The sequence below is a fragment of the Carettochelys insculpta genome, chromosome 29 (assembly GCF_033958435.1).
Source record: "Carettochelys insculpta isolate YL-2023 chromosome 29, ASM3395843v1, whole genome shotgun sequence".
In the NCBI taxonomy this organism is placed as follows: domain Eukaryota; kingdom Metazoa; phylum Chordata; order Testudines; family Carettochelyidae; genus Carettochelys; species Carettochelys insculpta.
In genome coordinates, this window is record NC_134165.1 from 14,489,486 (window position 1) to 14,509,820 (window position 20,335).

At 65.6% G+C, this 20,335-nt stretch overlaps 1 protein-coding gene across 8 annotated transcripts in view; it reads left to right on the plus strand.

Moving 5' to 3' along the window:
* Positions 1-272: 272 nt before the first annotated feature.
* BAZ2A (bromodomain adjacent to zinc finger domain 2A) overlaps positions 273-20,335 on the plus strand; it is a 29,712-nt gene continuing 9,649 nt past the window's right edge. For 2 of the 8 annotated variants that reach the window (XM_074979669.1, XM_074979670.1), the window contains exons 1-16: positions 10,777-10,912; positions 11,692-11,848; positions 12,784-12,861; positions 13,147-13,659; positions 14,227-14,409; positions 14,961-15,182; positions 15,846-16,019; positions 16,122-16,182; positions 16,260-16,368; positions 16,654-16,755; positions 17,106-17,322; positions 17,868-17,929; positions 18,083-18,148; positions 18,233-18,439; positions 18,779-19,033; positions 19,302-19,516. In XM_074979669.1, the coding sequence (XP_074835770.1) occupies positions 11,749-11,848; positions 12,784-12,861; positions 13,147-13,659; positions 14,227-14,409; positions 14,961-15,182; positions 15,846-16,019; positions 16,122-16,182; positions 16,260-16,368; positions 16,654-16,755; positions 17,106-17,322; positions 17,868-17,929; positions 18,083-18,148; positions 18,233-18,439; positions 18,779-19,033; positions 19,302-19,516 (2,564 nt within the window). In that variant the 5' untranslated portion in view covers positions 10,777-10,912; positions 11,692-11,748. Of the gene's footprint in view, positions 417-6,061; positions 6,155-7,054; positions 7,149-7,547; positions 7,870-9,277; positions 9,302-10,774; positions 10,913-11,691; positions 11,849-12,783; positions 12,862-13,146; positions 13,660-14,226; positions 14,410-14,960; positions 15,183-15,845; positions 16,020-16,121; positions 16,183-16,259; positions 16,369-16,653; positions 16,756-17,105; positions 17,323-17,867; positions 17,930-18,082; positions 18,149-18,232; positions 18,440-18,778; positions 19,034-19,301; positions 19,517-20,335 lie in introns of those variants that run through there. The other 6 variants (XM_074979674.1, XM_074979671.1, XM_074979672.1 and 3 more) reach the window with 6 other exon arrangements.

Here is a 20,335-nt window from a genome sequence, read left to right on the forward strand (position 1 = left end):
GGGGGGTCCCCGTTAATGCACGTGTGTTACGGTGCACGTGCGTCACGGTGCATTGGGGGCCCGTCGGGATGCACGTCCGCCACGGCGTCCCATGCACTGGCGGGGGAGGGGAACTCCCCATTACAGCCTGTAGCCGCCGCCCCCTCCCGCACAGGAGGCCGGGGGGAGGGGCGGCCGCGCTGTAGCCCCCTCCCCCCGCCCCGCCCCCCGCCTGGGGCTCGCTGCGCTCCGGCTGCAAATGGCTCCTGCACCTTTAAATAATTCATGCGGCGGCGGCGACGGCGGCGGCCCGGGGCTGGGGCTGGGCTGGGAGGAGGCAGCGCCCGCCGGTGACATCAGCGCCCGCCCGGGCTCCCGCAGCACCTGCTCCCAGCCCGAGCCCGGTGGCGGCGGCCGAGCCCGGGACCCTCGGCCAGGTAGGGAGCGCGGGGCGCGTCCCGGGGCGCCCCAGTTGCGCTCAGCTCGCTGCTGCCTCCCCCCGCCCCGCAGGCAGCTCTGACCCCCACCCCAGTTCGGGGGGCCCCGATCCGCCTGCGCCCCCCGCCCCCCGCGCTGCCCCTCCGCCTCGGGTGCGGGACAAACTTTGTGCAACTCTGTCTGGCGGGGAGGGGGCGCTGGGAGGTGTTTGGGGCTCGTGACGCAGCTGGGGGTGGAGAGTGGGGCCTGGGGCTCGTGACGCGGCGGGGTGGGGGGGGGGGCTGGAGCGTGTGCTGCAGCTGCAGGGTTGGGGTGCAAAGGGGGTTGGGGGGCTGGTGATGGCGCTGATGTGGTGGGGGCGCAAAGTGGGCGGGGGGGTCTTGTCACACCGTTGGGGGGTGCGTAGGTCTGGGGGTGGGTGGGGCGTGTGACACAGCTGAGGTGTGGAAAGTGGGGGCTGGGGCTTGGGATGCAGGGATTTTGGGGTGCGGTGGGGGGCTGGGGTTGACACAGCTAGTAAAGGCCCATCTAGCCTGTTCCCTGGCGTTTGGCTGGGGTTCGGAAGACCCTCCCTTCTTCCATTGTGCCCCAGCTCCTCTGTGCACTTCGGGGGTCTCTCTAGTTGTCATCTGGGACTTGCCCTATGCGGTGGGGGGGGGGCTGCCCCCCTCCCCCCGCAGTCAGGCTGACAATGGAAGTGAAATGAGAGATCTCTGGATAATGGAGTGGGGGAGGGGAGGGGAGGCAGGACTCCTGGCTTCTGCCCCCAGCTTTGGGAGAGGAAAGGAGTCTAGAGCAGGGAGGTGGGAAGTCAGGACTCTGAGGCTTTATCCCCAGCTCTGCTACCTTGGGAATCCCTTCCTCTCCCAGCCTCAGTTTCCCCACCTGTACAGCTAGGAGACCATTGGCCTGCTTCCCCAGGGTAGGGGGCTCTAGTGGGAACTGCGGGAAGGTGGCCTCCAATGTTCCTGCTATTGTTTTCCATCCATGGGTAGAATAAATGTTGTTCTGTGCACTGAAGCATGTGGGGATGTGCACCACCATAGAAAAACCGGCTGCCCGCCCTGGGCGCTCTGTGAGTCAGCTGGGCAGCACCTGCATCTTTCCTGGGGTGCTGCCCACATGTTCTGTTCCCAGGGAACACCAGTGCCCTCCCCTGTGCCCAGGTCAGAGGCAGTAGGGCTCTTGCTGGGCCCAGTTCTGTAGCCAGTGTGGAGTCCAGTCACCCCAGCTGGCCTTTGCCCAAGCTCTGTGCTCTGGCGGGTGGCAGGGCAGAGTCAGTGGCAGCTGGAACAGAGCCCAGGCCTGGATCTACTCGCCCTTTCCCCATGTATGCTGTGTGGGCGGCTCCCTGCTGGGTCTGGCTAGCCTGGGCTGGGTGGGATGCAGAGCCTGGCCAGCTGGGCACCTCTGCTCTAGGCGTGGCTGGTCCCTGCTCGCAGCTGGGTCATAATGGCTGATGTAACGCCGCTTGGCAAGTTGTGACCTTGTTAGCCTTGACCTCTGTATAGGGAGAGGGGCTGGAGGAGGGGGCTGGGCAGCCTTTCCTGGCACTGCCAGGGGGCCCAGAGCAGCAGAGGTTATACTGGGGCCAGTGAAAGCTCTTTTCTCCATGCCGTTCTTGGGAGGGTCGGATATCCCTGCCAGACAGGCTGGGTTGGGCTGCTCAGGGGGACTAGGCTAAGGGGATGATGGCAGGCCAGGGAAGGAGGCATCGGAACTGCAAAAAGGGATGTGCAAATGGAGCCTGGTGAAAGTCTTGCACGGATGTGTTGCGACCCCCAGCAGCTCTGGGGGCTGGGCTGGGCTGGGGTGCATCGGCCTGTGGGGAAACATTTCAGGGGAAGCAAAGTTTCCAGGGGGCGTGGAGGGTTAGCAATCCATAAATAAACCCCCTCCATGGTGAACATCCTTGTGCAAATTGTGCCCAGGAAGCACAAGCTGCTTTGGTGCAGCTGTGGAAGGCGGGGAGTGTTCCTGGGCCAATGGGGCGGGTGCAACTTGTGACTCCTCACCTGGCAGCATGCCAGGACCTGCTGCCCAGCCCTGCTTGTGGGGCTCCATCTTTGTAGCTCTGGCCTAGGATGGCCTGGGGGCCCGTGTCCTTGGGCAGGCGAGCGTGCACGCCTGGCCGGGCCTGGTTATGTTTCATGCTTCTGGGGCCGTGTCCCTTATCTGCCATGCCAAGAGTTGCCTGGCTGTGGGGGGGGGGCCCTATCTCCCTCCCCCACCCCGGGCATCTCCACCCCAGGGCCTGCTGGGAGGCAGTCAGCCCCCGCCCATGGCTGGGGACCGGCTTTGCTGGTCCTGGCAGTGATCCTGTAGCTGATGGGAGGGGAAGTGCAGCCGGGGCTCCCAGGGAATTGGTGGGGGGGAGCCCTGTGAGGGGGAGGTGCTCCCCCCACGGCCTGGCACAAGCACTCGCCAGGCTCAGCCATCTGTTCCCTGCACCTTGCAGCCGCCTGGAGCTGTGCCCAGACTACAATGGCTCCTGGTTTTGTCCCTGATGGGGGGGGTGCTGACAGGGGAGGGGAGGAGTTGGCAGACACCGGCCAATCTGGAGCCAGCCCCCGGCACCTCTCCCCGCCCCCCCCCCCGCCCCCTTGGACTTGTTAGCTACCCCCCCACCCCAACACCAGCCTGTGCCTTGCCCTGTCTGCTACTTGCAGAGAGCACGGGCGCAAGGGGGCTACTGGAAGTGGGGGGGATCTGGGAACTTGGGGTGCAGGAAAGAACCCCCTGTGGCCAAGTCAGCTGATGGCTCTCCCTTGCTCTGCCCCCCCCCCCCCGCTGCTTCCCCAGCTATGGGGCAGCAGTGCAGGCTCTGTGCATTGGAGTGGGGACCTGGGCATCTTACCTTCCTCCCCCAGTCTGGCTCCCATCCACCCGCCGGAGGCAGGTGGGCAGTGCATGAGCTCTGCTCCCCCCCACCCCCCCGACTGGTGCTGTGGCTGCCAGAGCTGGCTTCTGGCATCTTCCCCCCAACTCCTGGGCCACAGAGGTTGCCCACCCCAGCTTTCATCTGCAGCCCCCTGGCTTGTAGGGGGGGGATTGGGGACTCGGGGGGGGGGGGGGGGAGCCTGAGGGGATGGATGGGAGGTCTTGTAGTAGGGACAGTGAGAGAGGGACATGGGGTCCTGGGATGGGGGTTTCTTGTGGGGGTGCCAGGAAAGGGGCCTGGGGGCATTCTGAGTTGTCAGGAGCTGAGTGGGAGAAAAGCAGAAGGGTGTAGGAATAGATCAAAGGTCCCTTCGGTGCCAGCCAGTGGGATGCCCCAGCCAGCCGCCAGGTGAGAGCTGAGGGCCAGCTCAGGCATGAGCGGGGTCCTTACTCTTCCCACACGCCCCAAGCCTGTTCAGATATGTTCAGGACCCTGTGGGGGCCATCTGCACCCTGGGGTGGCATGGAGCAGGAGAGGTGCTGGGTGCTCAGTGGGGTCCTCAGACAGCTCCCCCAGTTGCTTAGGGTTCAGAGGCTGGGGGTGGGGGTTCCCAGCAGGCGCAAGGGGCTGGAAGCCTGTCCAACGGAGCTGGCTGCCCCCCCGATGGGGCACCCACCTGGCCCTGTGCCAGCCCACTGGTCTGCACCCCCCGGCTTTGCTCAGCCCGCCAGGCCATGCTGGAGGCCACTCCATCCGCCCCCCTGCGTGGGAAGGCTGCAGTGCTCCGTAACCTACTTACGCCTCTGGTGGTGGAGGCGAGGCAGCTGCCCCCCAACGGGCACCGAGCGCAGCGCTGGCTAACAGGGCTGCCTGGGGTGGCCCTGGCCCCCATGGAGCACTGAGCGGGGGAAGGAGGGGACTCTGAGTGTGTGTGCAGCCCCGCCAGGGCCTGGGACCCCCCAGGGACTGCCCCGAAGGCTGCCAGGTTGCTAGCGAGAGCTGGGGGTGCAGATGGAGCAGCCCGTGGGGGGCGGTGGCCTGTCCTGCTTGTCCCCACTGCTCTGTTCTGGCTCCATCCCTGAGGAAAGCAGGGGGGGGAACCTGGTTATCCAGGGGAGGGTTGAGCTCTGTGATGAGTTTGACATTCTCAGCTCCGGTGGATTCAGGGGTTCTCTCTTCCCCTCCGTGTCCGACTGACCCTTCTGTGTGCCCCATACCCCGTGGGGGCCAGGCTGGTCTGGTTCAGCATGTGGGGCCTCCCTGCTGGCAGGCCCCAGGGTACCCAGGCCTTGAACTTGTCCTACGTCCTTCTGCCTGGGGCAGAAAGCAGAGCTAGGACCAGCTCTGGGAACGAGGCTGGAAGGATGGAGGGAGCATGTGCCAGGACTTCTGGGTTAATTTCTTCCCCTGCCTTGCTGTGCTGCCTTGGAGGGCAGATAAATCATCCTCCTGTGCCTCAGTTTCCCCACTTGTATAACAGGAGTGATGTCCACCCCCTGGTTCACTGGGGGTTCAGGGCAGTGTGTTGAGATCCTAGGGGAGGGCAGAGCCATTTGCTGTCTGACTGAGTCAGCGTTTGGCATGCGCCGAGCAGGGGGCTGCTGTGTACATTTGCTCCGTAAGATTTCTCCTTCTGTCCGACCGGCTGCCCGCTCCCTGCAGCCCCCTGGATCCGTGAGGCTGATCTGAGCGGTGTGTGTGTGCCCCTCCTTTATCCTTCACCTCCCCTCGTAGCCAGGAGGGAGCCTGTCTCCCCAGAGCTCCTGCATCCACGTTCTCTGTCTAGCAGCCCTGCAGAGCCCCCACTTCCCCTTTCGGGGGGTGATGTTAGCGATGGGGCTTTGGTTCCAGGACCTCTTGAGGGTTCTGATCCACAGTGGGCTACATTAACCTCCCCAGCAGCTTTCAGACTGCCCCAAGGCACAGCTGTGACCTGGTGGGGGCACACGGAGGGCTTGTAAGCCCTGGGGGCGCAGGGGTGGAGCAAAGGGCAGGGGTGGGCTATGCAGCCCTGGGAGCTGGAAAGGGGACATGAGTCCTGGTGGGAGGTGCACAGGGGGGCTGTGAGCTGGTTGGGGATGGGACCTATGGAGAGGGGAGGTGCCCCTGCCTGTGTGTGGGGGGGGGGGTGATAACAGCCAAGCATCTTGGGGGGGAGGCAGCCTGGTGTCCCGGTGGGGGCTGGTTCCCTCTGCTTGTCCTTGGTGCCCCTCACTTCATTGCTGTTCAGGGCCTCCTACCCTGCTCTCCGCACCCCTCTGTCCCTGGCTCCCCCCGTAGCCTCCGGGACAACCCCATTCTCTGGTGCTGAACGGGAGGGGTTCTGTACTGGCACAGCTTGCCCTGGCTGGGTGCTGCCCCTCCGATCCCTGGTGGTGTGAGGACCTGCCCTGCCCCCAGCGCCAGGCAGGGGGGAGCAAGGTGGTGTGAGGACCTGGCGTCCCTGTTGCTAGTGGGGGGGAGGAAGGAACATAAAGACCCGAACGCCCACAATCTTCTGAACCCCGCCCCCCAACTGCCCAGAGAATGGAAGCAGGCGGCGCTAGGACCCGCCCCCCCAACTCCCGCGGGGGATGGAAGCAGGCGGCGCTAGGACCCGCCCCCCCATCTCCCCAGGGGGGCCGCTGGAAGCAGCCGGTGCTAGGACCCGGCCCCCCCCAACACCCCCGGTGGGGGCGGTGGAAGCAGGCGGCGCTAGGACCCGGCCCCGCCCCGACGCCCGGCGCTAGGACCCGGCCCCCTCCCGGCCCCGCTTCCTGCCCAGGCGGCTCCCGGCCCGGCCATGCTGAGTCGGCCCCGAGCCCGCAGCCCGGCCCGGGCCATGTGAGCCGGGCCCGGCACCGCCCGCCGCTCCAGGTCGGGGGCTGGGGGGCGGGGGCTCGGGGCGGGGCTGGGGGGGTCCCCCCGCGGGGGGCGGCAGGGGGGAGGAGCAGATCCCGGGGGCCCCCGGGGCTGGGGGGGGGGCAGGCCTGGGGGTCCCCCCCCCGTGGCGGCGGGGCTGGAGAGGATTCCCTCTTCGGAGGGGGGGATTCCCTGCGGGGCGCGGCGGAGAACCCAGGCGTCCTGGCTGCCAGCTGGGGATCCCCCTCCGTGCGAGCGCGCGGCGGTGGCGGGGGATCCCCTCCCGGTGCGGCTGGGGGGAGGGATTCCTAGGGGCTGGCTGGCGGCCGCGCTGCCAGGCTGGCCCCCTCCCCCGTTGTAGGGGGCTGGGGGGGGGATCCCCGGGGGCTGCAGGGCCGGGCACACGCCCCCACGCACGGCCCTGGCGCCCGCCGCCCGCAGGACGGGTCCGGGAAATGGCAGCTGCTTTGTTGCGTCTCTTGTTGTTTTTGAAATGTCCTTCCCCCCCCCATCCCTCTTGGTTTCGCTTTCTGGACCTCCGGGGAGCCTGGGCCAGAGCCGCCCCTTGCCCGCCCGGGGGGTCTCCCTGCTGCCGGTGACCTGCGCGGCTGGAACCCCCGAGGAAGTCCCATTTCGGGGCCATCAGTCGCCCCAGAGAGCTAAACCCCTGGGGAAGGGGGGGGCAGCCGAAAGGGAGACCCGTCGCATACACCTCGACAGCGCCCCCACCCCACCCCACCCCACCCCCTGGGGTGTGCTTTTCCCTCGTGCTGGTGTTGTGCCTCAGTTTCCCTGAGTGACGCATGAAGTCCGGAGCCTGTCTGCACCCCAGCCTGCACGGGGCCTGGCCTGGTGGGTCGGTGGCGTTGTGTGATGTTCCCTAGACCAGCAGCCGTGTCACGATTGCCCTGGTGTGGCGTCTAAACATCCAGGAAGCGGCGTGGGGGGAGCTGCGTTTCCTGGTGTAACCGGGCTGCACCTTCTGAAATCACCCCCATTCCCGAAGCAGGTGTGTTTATACCTTGGGCTGGCTGGGCTTGTTCCCCGGAGCTGGGACTTGTTTGACAGGCTCAGGTAGGTGTCAGTTGCCCCAGTTTAATTTAAATGAGCTTCAGCTGGCTCGGCGCGCGTGTGGACACGGCTAGAGATCGGTTTCAAACCGGTTCTGTTGGTTCAGCCTGCGCCCGCCCGGTGACCAATGCGTGTTACCAGCAGATGGGGAAGCTGGATGGGAACTGAGCTCCGGAGATGCGTGTGCGTGGGTTACCCTGCTTTCGTGCCAGGGGGATGATCTCGCCTTTGGTTCACCCTTTGAGGCTGGACCGGGCAGAGCAGGTCGGGGAGACCGGGGGTGTGTTAGCCCTGCTGCGGATGTGTCCGTAGTCGTGACCTTGGTGTGGTGGAAATATCCAGGAAAGAACCCCTCTGGTTCTGGTCCAGGTGAAGCCAACCACACCGCCCGCCCGTGTTTCAGTCGGCGCTGGGGCTGGCGAAGCCAGAACAGCCCAGGACCGAACCTCTCTGCTGCCGTCTCCTGAGTGCTGGCTGGGTGCCGGGGTCCGTAGGCTGCTCCCTGGGTTCCTGAGTATCCCTTGGCACTGCCCTCCAGATGGTCACAACTGCCTCCATCACCCCAGCCTGGGCCTGGCTGTGAGGTTTCCAGTTTGCTCCGGATCTCCGGCTCGGTCCAGAATCTGCCTTTTTCTCTGCGCCGCCCCTGCTGCGAAATGGTCAGCTGCCAATACGAGCTGGGGCTTAATGCTGTCTGCCGTGGGGGGCAGTGGGGGAGGCTGGAGGGTTGGTTGCCGGGCAGGAGCTGCAGGCTGGGGTGACCGGAAGAGCGTTGCTGGTTTTTAAAGGGGTCAGCTGCTGCCCAGACCTGTCTGTGCTGGACTGCCTTGGGCCCGGGCGAAGGGGGTGTCTATTCAGCCCACCCGCTGGCCATCTGTAAGCGAGGGGCGAGGCCAGAGAGGCAGCTGGGAGCTGCTGTACTGGCCTGTGATCGATCCCCCATCCCAGAGTCAGGCTGCCTTATCTAGGGAGGAGCCAGCGAGCTGGTGCAGCCAATGTCCTCTCCTGTGTTCAAACCCTGACCCTATTAGCCGAACCGCTCCCATCCTATTAATCTCTCTCCTCCGCGGTCGCTTGCACTGGCTGTAATTAATTCCCCATCTTCCCTGCCTCTGTTCTCCTCCCTCGCAGCCAAGCCCCGCTTTTCCTCCTCCGCCCTCGGTAATAACCTCGCCCTCCTGCCCCTTTCCCTTGGCACCCGCCACGCTCTCAACCTGTCTGGTTCCGGCCTGGCGCTCAGCTCCTCCGCTGGGCCTTAAAGGGCCAGAACAAGGGCCCCAGCCAAAAAAAATTGCTGCTGGGTTGTCATGGAAAGGTTATTTTTTAACTAACCAGGTGGTGTGGGGCCTGGCTTCAGCCATGCAGGTGCTGGCTGGAGAGCTCTTGTGGCCGGCAGTGGGAGGCGTTGGGCGCCACTGTGTCTCACAACGGGGGGCAACAGACTGGGGCGGGGAAGGTCGCTTTCTGGCTGGTGTCCCCCTGTTAGCACCGGCGTCCCAGGAAGCTGGAGGGAGGGGCCCCCAGGGCCAGACATGATGCCCGCAGCCAAGTGGGTGAATCAGACGCTGGCGTTCTCCTGCGCCGATGGGGAGCAGCTCGTGGCCGTGCTCTGGCCCGGGGGTGTTGAGACGGCAAGTGACGAAATGGCTGGCCTCTTTCGACACTCCCTGCAGAGCCTGCTGCTGCTTGCAGTGCTGTGGCCTCAGCCTGGCCCTCCCGGGATGCCGGCTGCCCGACCCTGCTGCCTTAAACCCTGGCCTTGTGACCAGGGCGCCCTCTCTTTTTTTTCCCCTTCACCCGGGGTGGATTAAATTTTGTTCTGTGCACCGAGGCACATGCGACTGTGCACCACAAGGAGACGCGCGTGCTGCCCGCTGTGGGTGCTCTGCCAATCAGCTGGGCAGCACCTGAACCTCTCCTGGGCGGCTGCCCACGAGCTCACTTACAGGGAACCCTGATAGTCACTGCGGCGGAGAGGAAGCTAGGGGAGCTCGGAGACCTGGGTTCTCACCCCCTCCTGCTGCAGGACGACCAGAGACTTGTCAGTTTCCTTCTCTTGTCTCGACTTTCTCTGGCCCCAGCTCCTGACAGGTCTGTACGCTTTTCCGAGGCACGTGCCCAGTATGCAGCAGGGGTTTCCTGGGGGTACTGTAATTCACGGACTGGGTCAGCCTTTGCTGTCCTTGGTGGCGATTGCCTGATGCTCTGGAGCAACTGTTCCAAAGAGGAGCCCCCAGGGGGATCGGTCAGGCTGGGTTTTGTTTGCGTGGGGACCATGGGGGGTTACAAATTGCCTGGAGACACCCCCAGCGAGCTGGAGATGGCGGGAGTGAGGAAGGGCTTTGGATGGGGGGCCGAGGACTTCTGAGCTCTCTCCTGGGCTCTCTAGCTGTGCGGCCTGAGGGAGGCACATTCGTCCCTTGCCCTGTCTGTGAATTGGGGCTCACTCGCCCCCTGGGAGAGGGAGGCCCTGGGGAATCAAGAGCTAATCAAAAGCAAGTTTTATGACCCAGCGGCAGAGTTGGGAGGAGGGGGCTGGCTGCCTTCTGGCAGGTTGGGGAGGGCTGCCTGAACTCCCAGTCCCATCCCTTTGTACAGGGAGGCGCTGGGCAGCCGTCCAGGCATGCGGTGAGCACTGGCCCTTTGTGTACGTGACACAGCAAGAGAAAGCACCGACCCGCCTGCAGCTGGCGTGGCGGGGTTTGTGTGTCAGGGAGCGAGGGCCCAGGCTGGAATGGCCTGTCGGACTCTGTGCCCTGGGATGACTTGCCCTGGCTCGTGTCGGGCTGCTTGGCTCTTTTGCGTAGATTTCAGTAACAGGAAATGCGGCTTGTTCCCAGGGGGCATGTGAGAGCCCTGTGAAATGGGCGGGTGAGAATCCTTCACTGAAACTGGCTGGGCCACCGGTCGGAAGATGCTCAAAGCCGCCCCAGGGGGGTTTCCTCCGGCTGCAGCCAAAAACTCGCCGCAGCCCGGGAATCCCACCCTGCACTGGCGGCAGGGAACGGCTGGAAGCACACATGACTCCAGGGCCAGGAGCCAGCGAGGCCTCTCGGGAGCAGCTTTCCTTCGGTGAAGCGCTGAACGGCGCCGCAGTTTGTTTCCCGTGGGGCTGCTGGCTGGCTGTGGCCTCGGTGGGGAATTGCCAAGCCTGGTGAGGGGACTCTGGGGAGGAGGGAAGCAGGGATATGGGCAGCTCTGCTCAGAGCCTCGATTTGTTGGCAGCAGGCGGGCCGGGAATTTGCTCCATCTTTTCCACGTGAACTTTCCTTCCCACGCCTGAAATTTGGTTGCGTTTTGGAGGCTTTCTTACCTGTTCTGCCTCCTTTCAGAGGGGCCCTCGGTGACTCAGCTTGTTTTAAGGAGCGGTGATCCAGTCAAATCCACCCCTCCCCGCTGGCAGGGAGCTGGGCACAGGCCCCTTTCTGCTGGCTGTGGCTCTGCGTGGTGTGCAGCTGGTGTGTTCTACCCAATCTGTGTGTGGAGGAGGGGGGAATCCAGGCCCACCCTGCAGCGGAGCCGGTTCGAGCCGATTTAACACTTTGCCGTCTCATCTCTCCTCAGAAATGGAAACGAACAACCACTTTAACTTTCCGGGCCTCCCCTCTGTGCCTGCTGCCTCGGGGCTGAAGCCTGCACCTTCCTCAGGGGACGGCCTTTATGCTAACGGGTCTCCGATCAGCTTCCCTCTGCAAGGGAAAAGTAAGTGTGTGAGGGGGTGGGGCACATGGTAGTAGTGGGGGCTGGCCTGTAAAAGGACTCAGCCCCTTTCCCTGGCCCATTCAGCCATAATGCCCTGCTGGTCTCTGGCATCTTGGAGGCGAGCCGGGGATCCCCACCCACTGCACAGTGAGTCAGGGCCCGATCGGAAAAGAACCCAGGAGTCCTGGCTTACAGGCTGGCTGCTCTAACCTGCTGGACTCCATTCTTAGAGCCCTGCACAGGTGCAGATTCCTGCGCCCAGATGTAATCCCCTGTCTGGGGAACAGCATGGCTCCCCTGGGACCCGCTGCGGCAACAGGACAACGCAGGGTCGCCACTCCCAGAAGCCAGTGCCCCATGGCTGCACATCCCCCAGCCCCACGCCAGGCTCATTGGCCGCTGTCCTGCGGTGAGCTCATGTTCAAGGGGAGCGCGACCCCCATAGGAGCTGCTAACGGGCTTCAGAGAGCGCAGCCAGGCTGGAGGAGCTGCCTCATGGGGCGCTGGCTCCCAGAAGCAGCAGCCCCCCCCATTCTGGCCCTCTTACCTCTGCGGTTCCCAGGAGAGCCCAATGATTCCATGGATTCTGTGTCTGTGGAGGTGGATCTGTGTGGTTGTCCTTTGTATCCCCACACAGGGCTTGGCCCAGAGTCAGGCAGAGAACCCAGGAATCCTGGCTCCCAGGCCCTCGGCTCTAACCACTAGTCCTCACCGCCTCCCAGGGCCAGGGAGAGAACCCAGCAGTCCTGACTCCCAGGCCTGCTGCTCTATCCCACTAGATCCCACTTTGAGCGCATGCCCTGGTGCCCGCGTCTTGGCAGCCTGAGGCCGGTGGTATGCTCGGGGCTGAGGGAGTCCCCAGGGAGGAGCAGGCCGCAGAACTGACCCAGCCAGGTCATCCTCCAGGCCTCGGTTTTGAAGCACCTCCCAGTGGTGGTAAATCCCTTTAGCTACCTGGGGGTCCAGAGGAGTTGGGGGGCGGGTCTGGAGGGCGCCCCCTGGTGGAGTGGGTGGAACCCCCTGCAGCAGGAAGAAAAAGCCGTGTGCAGACTGTCCTGTCCCGTCCCATGCGGTCCCATCATCGGCTGCATCCTGGGGGACCCGCCTCCAAAGAGGACCAGTCGTCCCACTTCACAGACAGCCGGGGAGCAGGGCAGGCCCCGGCTGGGGGCGTGGGGCAGGACCCTGGCTGGCTCGGAGGGGCTGAGCAGGCAGGGCATGGGGCTCTGCTTGGGATCGCTGAGCAGGTCTCTGCGTGGATTCGGCTGGTCAGCTGATCTCGCTGGCAGCCCAGCCAAGGCCGGCTAATCCCCGCAGGCTGGCGGCTCGCTGGCTCTGAGGCTGGCGCCGCTCAGCAGGTCTCCCCCAGCCCCACGCGTTCTCCCTCTACTGAGGCAGCGTCATCTGTAGCTACCTGGGCCCTGTGCTTACCACGGGTGCCCCCCCGGGCTTCCAGCACCCCGGACTCTGGGTGGCTGGCCCTGCGATTCCAGTCTGCTGCACATCCCCAAGGCCTGCTGCAGCCTGTCGAGGGGGGCAGCGCGGGGGGCGACACCTGGGGGAAAAGAGAGAAACTCTCCCACAACCCAGAGCTCTGCCCTTGGGTCTGTCACCCCTGGGCCAGTCTTCCTTCTGCGTTTTACCATCCATGGGCGGAATAAATTTTATGTGCACCAGGGCACGTGTGGATGGGCACCACCGCCATGCTGCCAGCGGGGCGGCCCCTGATTCGCTCCTGGGAGGCTGCTCAAGAGCTGAGCATACAGGGGACGCTGCCCTGGGCCCCTCTTTGTGCTCTGTGGTAAGATCGCCAGGAGGGGGTTTTGTCTGCAGCTGCTGCCTCTGCGCTGAACATCCATCTGCTCTTACAGCCCGAGAGCTGTGGACCTGGCGCATGCCGAAGCCTCTGTCCTCTCTGCGCACCAGCTGGCTCCCCACCAGCGTTCCCGGTACGCCGGGCGTTTGTGCAGCCCCCCAGGAGATCCCAGCGCTGCTGGTTGATTAGCAGTGCGTCTGCAGCTCGGTTATTTGTTTCCATGGGTGGTGCGCATGGCCACGTGCCTCGGTGCATGTAAGAAATTTATTCCGCGCGTGGGTGGAGGCGATTAGCAGGAATTCTCCCCTGGCGGCGTCCAGCTGGGCTCCTCCTGGCGGAGCGCACGCCAGGGTCCGTGTCCCTGGCGCGGGTGGCCACAGTTCTGCACAACTGACCACCTGCTCTGCCTCTCCCTCAGGCCTGAACGGTGACATGAACGGGAACGGCTTATCTACTGTATCTCACACGGGCACTTCAGGGACCTTCGCAGCGGCCGCGTGTTCCCCCGACACCTCTGCCCTCCCCCACCCCTACGACTACCTGTGGAACTACACGCCGTACCACCCTGGCGGCCTCAAGGAGAGCGCCGGCCTCGGCCAGTACCCACTCAATGGCCTCCTGGGGGGGGGCACCCGGCCGGCCTCTCCGGGGCACAACGTTAACCCCAGGGGCGGGGCGGAGTTCTGGGGCAATGGCAGCCCCGCCTCTCTGGGGCTGAGCTTCGACTCGCAGGAGCTGTATGACTCCTTCCAGGAGCCAAGCTTCGACCTGGAGCAGAACGGGGCCGGCGGCTTCTACGCGGCCTCCCAGCCCTCCCCCATGCTGGGCTCCGGTGCCCAGGCCGAGGAGGGGGCCGGTGAGGCGCCGCCGGTGGGTGAAGACGCCGGCGCCGCGCTGATAGGCAGCAAGGAGCTGGAGGAGACGCAGCCTGGTGAGTGACCCCATGCCGGGGGCTAACAGGACTCCCAGCGTTCCGGTTCTGTTCCAGCCCTGCCGGAGCGTAGAGCTGCCTCGAGGCTGCTCCGGGTTAGGCGCACTGCCCCAGGCGCTGCCCAGCTCCCTGCACGCATTCTGCACCGCTTGCTGACCCACCGGCATGGCCAAGGAATTCCCCAAGGGCGGGGGACCCAGCCTGGGGGGGAGGGAGCCACGGGACAGGGGCCTCCCACTCCCAAGCGAGGGAGGAGACGAGTCGGGAAGTTTGCCTGGAGCTCCCCTCCCCGCCAGAGGGGTGTTGGGAAAAGGGGGTGCAGGCCGCCCAGCCTGGGGGGATCAGCAGTCGTGCAGTCGGGTGTGAGTCCCACTGTGCTGCCCCTAACCAGCCCCCTGCTGTGGCCCAGGGGCTGGGCTGGCCTGGCCTGGTGGTGCCTTCCTGCCTCAACTGGGCGGGAGCTGCAGCGGCTGAAGGCAGCACCTGGAGCTCAGCTCCTGCCCTGGGATCCCTCGGGATGGGGGCAGGGTTGCCCTAACCTGCTCTTTGTGACCTGGTTGTGTCTAGAGCTGAAGATGTGCAGCTACAACAGCTCCAGGCCGGCGGTGGAGCCGCTCAGCCAGGAAGCTGCCGTGCTGGCTCCCGACACAGCTGGGAGCTGCCTGGGCGATGCCTCTGCCCTGGCTGTGCACCTGGGCCCTCCCCTCCTGAGCGACCAGCCCCTGGAGCCCTTCGAGTCGCTGGCCAGAGGTAGGGGCGCTCCCCTGAGCTGCAGACCAGCTGCTTCCTGGGGCGCCAGCCCCACATGCCCCCTCCCTTTGCCCCTGCAGCAGCCTCAGCTGGGGGGTGCCCCAGACCCAGGCAGAGCTCTGGGCTGGGTGTGCCTGGGTAGTTGCTTGGAGGCTGCTTCTTATACCCCTCTGGCTGTGGGCCCTGCCCACTGGGAGGCGGAGTCAGGAAATCCCTCCCCAAAGGGGCGGGGTTACAGGACCCAGCTTCCTTGTTAAAGGGCCACCAGGGCCCTTCCCACCCTGCTGGCTTCTGGGATGGCTTTTGCACAGCCATCTTGGAGATGGATGGGGGTGTGGCTGGGGGGGGGGTGGAGGAGTCGATTAACCCCTGGGGTGCTGGACTCACTGGAAGTGCACAGTTAACTTCCCAGACGGAAACCCCCCCCAAACCTCACCCGAAACCATCTCCCCCTCCCAGCTGGAGGTATCGGCCCGTCCCTGCAGGGGTATTTTGGGCATGACCCGAGCCAGGCACCTGAGGTGTCTCGCTCTGATCCCCCCTCCTTGCAGACCCTGGGACTGGAGATCTCTACGAGATGGACAACTCTCAGCTGGTGAACGACAAGTCGTCGCTGGAGGCTGCCCCAGACATCTCGACCCTCGACTGCTCGGCCGGCGCCTCCCTGAATGATTCCAGCACCTTCAGCCTGCTGCCGGACGACAGCCAGGGCCCTCCCTCGCTCTTTGCCAGCCCTGACTCACCGCCTGTCCTGGAGGAAGCCGTCTTGCAAGGTACGGGGCATCTCGGGGCAGAGCTGGTGTACGAGCGGCTCTGGATTTGGCGCAGGGGCTCTGCAAAGCACGAAGCTGGTGGGGAGTGTGTGTCCCAGGAGATGCTGAGCCGCTTCCAACTGCCTTTGGGGAGCTGGGCACTGAGCGTGGCAGGTTCTGCCTCGTGGGTTATGGCCATGCCTGAGTCTCCGAGACCAGGGCCTTGTGGCTCTTGGTGCTGTACGTATCTGGAGCAGAGACAGTCCCAGAGTTTCCAAACTCTGGCAAAGCTGGGGAAAAGAGGTCGACATGGAAGACGAGGGGCCCCCAGTGAAGCAGGGCCCCCTCTCCTGCTTGCAGGGTGGTTTCTCAGGTGAAAGCAGGGGCTTGAGTGTAGGCAGGGAGTGCAGCCTAGCAGTTAGAGCAGAGGTGATGCAGCACCGGGGCTGCTGTCTCGCGTTGGCTGCGTGGCATGATGTGATGAGGTGCGTTTTGTTCTACGCCCTAGCAGAAAGCGGGTGTCTCAGGGCTTGTCCTGCACGGGGGGGAGGGAGAATGACTCACTGGCATTGCCTGGCTGGGGGCGGGGGCGGGGGCAGCCCCAGCAGATGTCGGTGTCCTAGACGGTGTATCCGCGCCCCCGGCTGGGTCCTGCCCCACATCCCCATGCGTCTGTCCCTGCAGACAGCAGCCTGGACCTGCCCGACGGGGGTGACCCAGGGCAGGAGGAATCGGAGTCCCCAGAGCACAGTCCCCTGCTGGAGTCCCCCAGTGCCTGTCTGGAGGAGGAGGAGGAAGAAGGCGCCACGGACAGCGGCCTGAAGGCTCTAGTCACCCCACTGGGTGCGCCAGCAAGGGGTAGGTGAGAAGTCCTCCTCCGGGCTGTGCCAGGCCTGCCAAGCCCCCAGCCTGTCGGCGACCAGCCGGTGCTGGTGAGTGACCCTCCCCCTGTCTCGGCAGGCGAGGTCCCCCGCAGACGCATCGCCACGGTGGAGGAGGTTCGTTTCCCCCTGCAGCATGGGTAGGTGGCGCCCGGCCCTGGGGGCAGAGCAGGGTGTCCGGGCAGGGGCCAGCTATTGATGGGCCTTCCCCGTGCAGGTGGAGGAGGGAAGTGCGGATCAAGAGAGGCAGCCACCGGTGGCAGGGCGAGACCTGGTACTACGGGCCGTGCGGCAAACGCATGAAGCAGTTCCCCGAAGTGATCAAGGTAAGTCCCTCCCTGGCGGGGCGGGGCAGGCCTGGCCAGCTCCCCAGCCACATCCCGCGCGGTTTATCCCCCCCACACCTGTGTGCAGAATAAATTTTGTGCACACCAGCATGCGCGGATGTGCACCACCAGCTGCAGGCATGCTGCTCCGCGGTGCCCCTCGATCTCTGCCTGGGGTCTCGGTGCTGCCCACAGTGGGGCGGAGGCTCCCCACGGCTGGGTCAGGCAGGGGAGAGCGCCGTGCTGCGTCCCTGAACAGATCCATGCACCCTTCTTCCTTCACAGTACCTGAGCCGCAACGTTGTGCAGGGCGTCCGGCGTGAGCATTTCAGCTTCAGCCCCCGCATGCCAGTCGGAGACTTCTACGAGGAGCGTGACACAGCCGAGGTGGGCCCCTTCCCTGCGCGTGCTCCTGGCGGGGGAGGGGGAAGACGCGGCCAGCTCTGGGGCAGCGCACGTTCATCGGGGGTACACCTGAGGCGCAGGGCCCAGGCGCAGGCCAGAGTCCCTGCTGAGATTCCCCCCAGCCTGTGTGCCCGTCTGGTGCCAGGGCTGCCTCAGCCTGTTTCCCGGGCGATCTGCAGCCGCAGCCTGTGCTGGGGACTTCGTGGGGGCAGTGTGCCAGGAGCCGCTGGGGGGACGGCTTGCGCCAGGCAGGCGGTGGCCGAGAACCGGCCTCTGTCAGCGCTGAGCACGGGGAGCCCAGGGGTGATGCCGGCTCTGCCCTCCTCGCCCAGGGCTCGCAGTGGGTGAAGCTGACGCCGGAGGAGATTCCCTCGCGGATCCAGGCCATCACGGGCAAGCGCGGGCGCCCCCGCAACACCGAGAAGGAGAAGGCCAAGGCCAGAGAGCCGCCCAAGGTGAAGCGTGGCCGGGGCCGGCCCCCCAAGGCCAAGGTGGCCGAGCTGCTGAGCAAGACCGACGCCAGGCTCCTGAAGAAACTGGAGGCCCAAGGTACCACCCCTTCCCCCTCCCCCACCCCCAGCGTGCCAGGGCTCCTTCCCGTCCCCCCCCCAGTGTGCCAGGGCCCCTTCCCGTGACCCCCGGTGCCCCTCCCCCGCCCAGCATGCCGGGTGCCCCTGTGCCCAAGGGGAGCTCAGCTCCCGGCCGATGCTCCGCCAGCTCCCTGGGGTTTCAGAGCAGGGCTGGGGGGCGCTCAGGGCCTCCTTGGGGCTTGCCCGCCCCCCCTCCCCACGTACCCCCGTCGCAGAGGCACCATCATGGGACAAGCTGCCCCCATGCCTGATCTGTGCCGCAGCAGGTGCCTCGGGGGGCTGCGTCCAAACCCACACACCCGCCCCCAGGCTCCAGCCCCCCCCCGCCCCGTGGCCCACGCCGGTTGCTGCGGGAGCCACGCTGGGGGCAGCCTCCCTGGCGACCGTGTGGCCGGTGGGGTGGGGGCCTGGAGAGATTCCTCGAGGCCCGGGGGGGATCCCGGCTGGACCGGCCCCGGCTGCGCCCTGCTCCCCCCTTGACTCTGCCGCTCTCTGGCCTTGCAGAGGTGCTCAGTGACGAGGACAAGCAGAGGCTGAGCCGGATCAAGAAGAAGATGAGGAGAAAGGTACGAGGAGGAGGATGAGCAGGGACCTAACGGGCCCAATCCATTTCCTCTCAGCCTCCCTCCGTCCGGGGGGGTTGGCACTGCAGGGGGCGGCCAGGCCGAGTGGGGGGCACCCCTCCCCCCCGAGGCTGAGCTGGATTTCCTCCCTTTCAGGCGAGGAGCAAACAGAAGCAGGAGGCCAAAGTGCCCAAGGCCAAGGAGGCCAAGAAGAAAGCCAAGGTGGGTGCGCAGGTCCCGGCTGGGGGCTGGGGGCGTTTTTAGCGGCGTTGCTGACTCGCTCCCGCCGGTCGCTCTGTCCCCCAGGCAAAGAAGGAGAAGCCCAAGGCCGAGAAGGCCAAGGACAAGGCTCGGCCCAGGGACAAGGCCCGGCCCAGGGAGAAGGGCAAGGCCGTGCGGAAGGTGGACAAGAACGTGCTGGCGCAGCGGCGGCTGGAGGAACGGCACCGCCAGCAGATGATCCTGGAGGAGATGAAGAAGCCCACGGAGGACATGTGCCTGGGTGACCATCAGGTTGGCTGTGCCCCTTCCCTGAGGCCGGTGCTGGGCTGGCTCTGCAGCGCCCCAGGGGGGCTTCTGGCTGCCACGTGTGGGTCAGCTCCCTGCAGGGCGGGGCCGCGTGAGCCCCCAGCGCAGAGCGGGCGGCCCAGGATCGGGGGCGTCTTGCTCTGGCCCCCGTGGGGTGGGCACGGCACATGCCGTCTGCCGGGGGGCAAGGTCAGTAGTATGGGGGTGGAGGGAACCAGGCCCCTCAGAGCTAGGGGTGTCTCCCCCGAGGCTGGGGCTCCTGGTCCACATTCAGCTCATGAATCCCCCCTGACCAGCTGCTCTCGCTCTCTCCCCACCCCGCAGCCCCTGCCAGCCTTCTCCCGCATCCCTGGCCTGGTCCTGCCCAGCGGGGCCTTCGCCAGCTGCCTGGCCGTCGTGGAGTTCCTGCACAGCTATGGCCGGGTCCTGGGCTTCGAGGGGCCCCGGGACGTGCCCAGCCTCTGCACCCTGCAGCAGGGGCTCTTCGGGGCGGGCGACAGCCAGGGCGAGGTGCAGGACCTGCTGGTGCGCCTCCTGCGGGCTGCGCTCTACGACCCCGGCCTCCCACCCTACTGCCAGGTACGGGGGGGGTGGGGGTGGCGCGGCTGAGCCACTGTGGGCCCCGTAGTGCTGCATGGGGGGCAGCCGTGGGAGTGCGGCTCCGGAGGGGAGCGGGAGAAGAAGGCTGGCCCAGGAGGAGCCCAGGGGAACCCAGGGTCTGTTTCCTGCGGGCGGACTCCTGGTGCCACCCCCAGGGCTTTGTGCCATCAGGGCCTGGCTGCCCCCCCCCCCCCCCGTCCCCATCCCAGCATCCCCCCGACGTCCCACTCTTTAACTCCCCCCCCAGTCCCTGAAGATCCTCGGGGAGAAGGTGTCTGAGATCAGCCTGAACCGGGACACCGTCTCCGAGATCCTGCGCTGCTTCCTGGTGGCCTACGGGGCCGACGCCGACCTGTGCCACAGCCTGCGGACCAAGCCCTTCCAGGCGCTGCCCCCCGACCGCCAGGCGGCTGCCCTCGCCTTCCTGGTCAACGAGCTCAACGGCAGCGCCCTCATCATCAAGTGAGGAGTGGGGCAGGGGCTGGGCTGCTGCGGGGTCCTGGCCAGCTCCCCAGGGTGCAGAGAGGCACTGGATGCGTACTGCATGCTGTCCTCCCACCCCGCTCTGGTAGACTACATATCCCAGCATGCTGTGCGCTGCCTTGTCCGGGAGTGGGCGGGCCCTGGAGACTACATAGCCCAGCATGCACTGGGCTGCCTCTAGGGAGTGGGCGGGCCAAGGAGACTGTATCCCAGCATGCACTGGGCTGCTGCTTGTCATGGGAGTGTTGTAGGCTCGGGAGACTACCTATCCCAGCGTGCACTGGGCTGCCTTTAGTCTAGGGAGTGAGGCAGACCAGGAAGACCACTTATCCCAGCATGCTTTGGGGTGCCTGGAGCCTTAGGGAAGTGGGGCAGGCCAGGCGGACTGCATATCCCAGTATGCATTGGACTGCCTGGAGTGTAGGGAGTGGGCAGGCCAGGAAGATGACACATCCCAGCATGCATTGGGCCACTGGGAGTAGTCAGAGGTCTTGCATATCAGATGTCCCAGAATGCACTGCTGCCCTCTGGGCCTGAGTGGGAAGATTTGCTCCAGTCCTGGTCGGAGTGTTGCATGCTGGGACCTGTAGTTTCTGGGCTGCGCTTTGGCCACTGCTGCTGTACACTTTGAGAGATTCTCCAGCATCCAGTCGCCGCAGGGACCCAGCCAGGGGCCTGGGATTGAGATCCGGCCCTTGCACCCTGGAAGAGTTGCTCCTTTGCCTTCCCCTGGGGGGCGCGTGTGGGGTACGGGGGTTGGACTCTGCTGGTTTCCTCCTAAATCGACTCTGGTCGGTC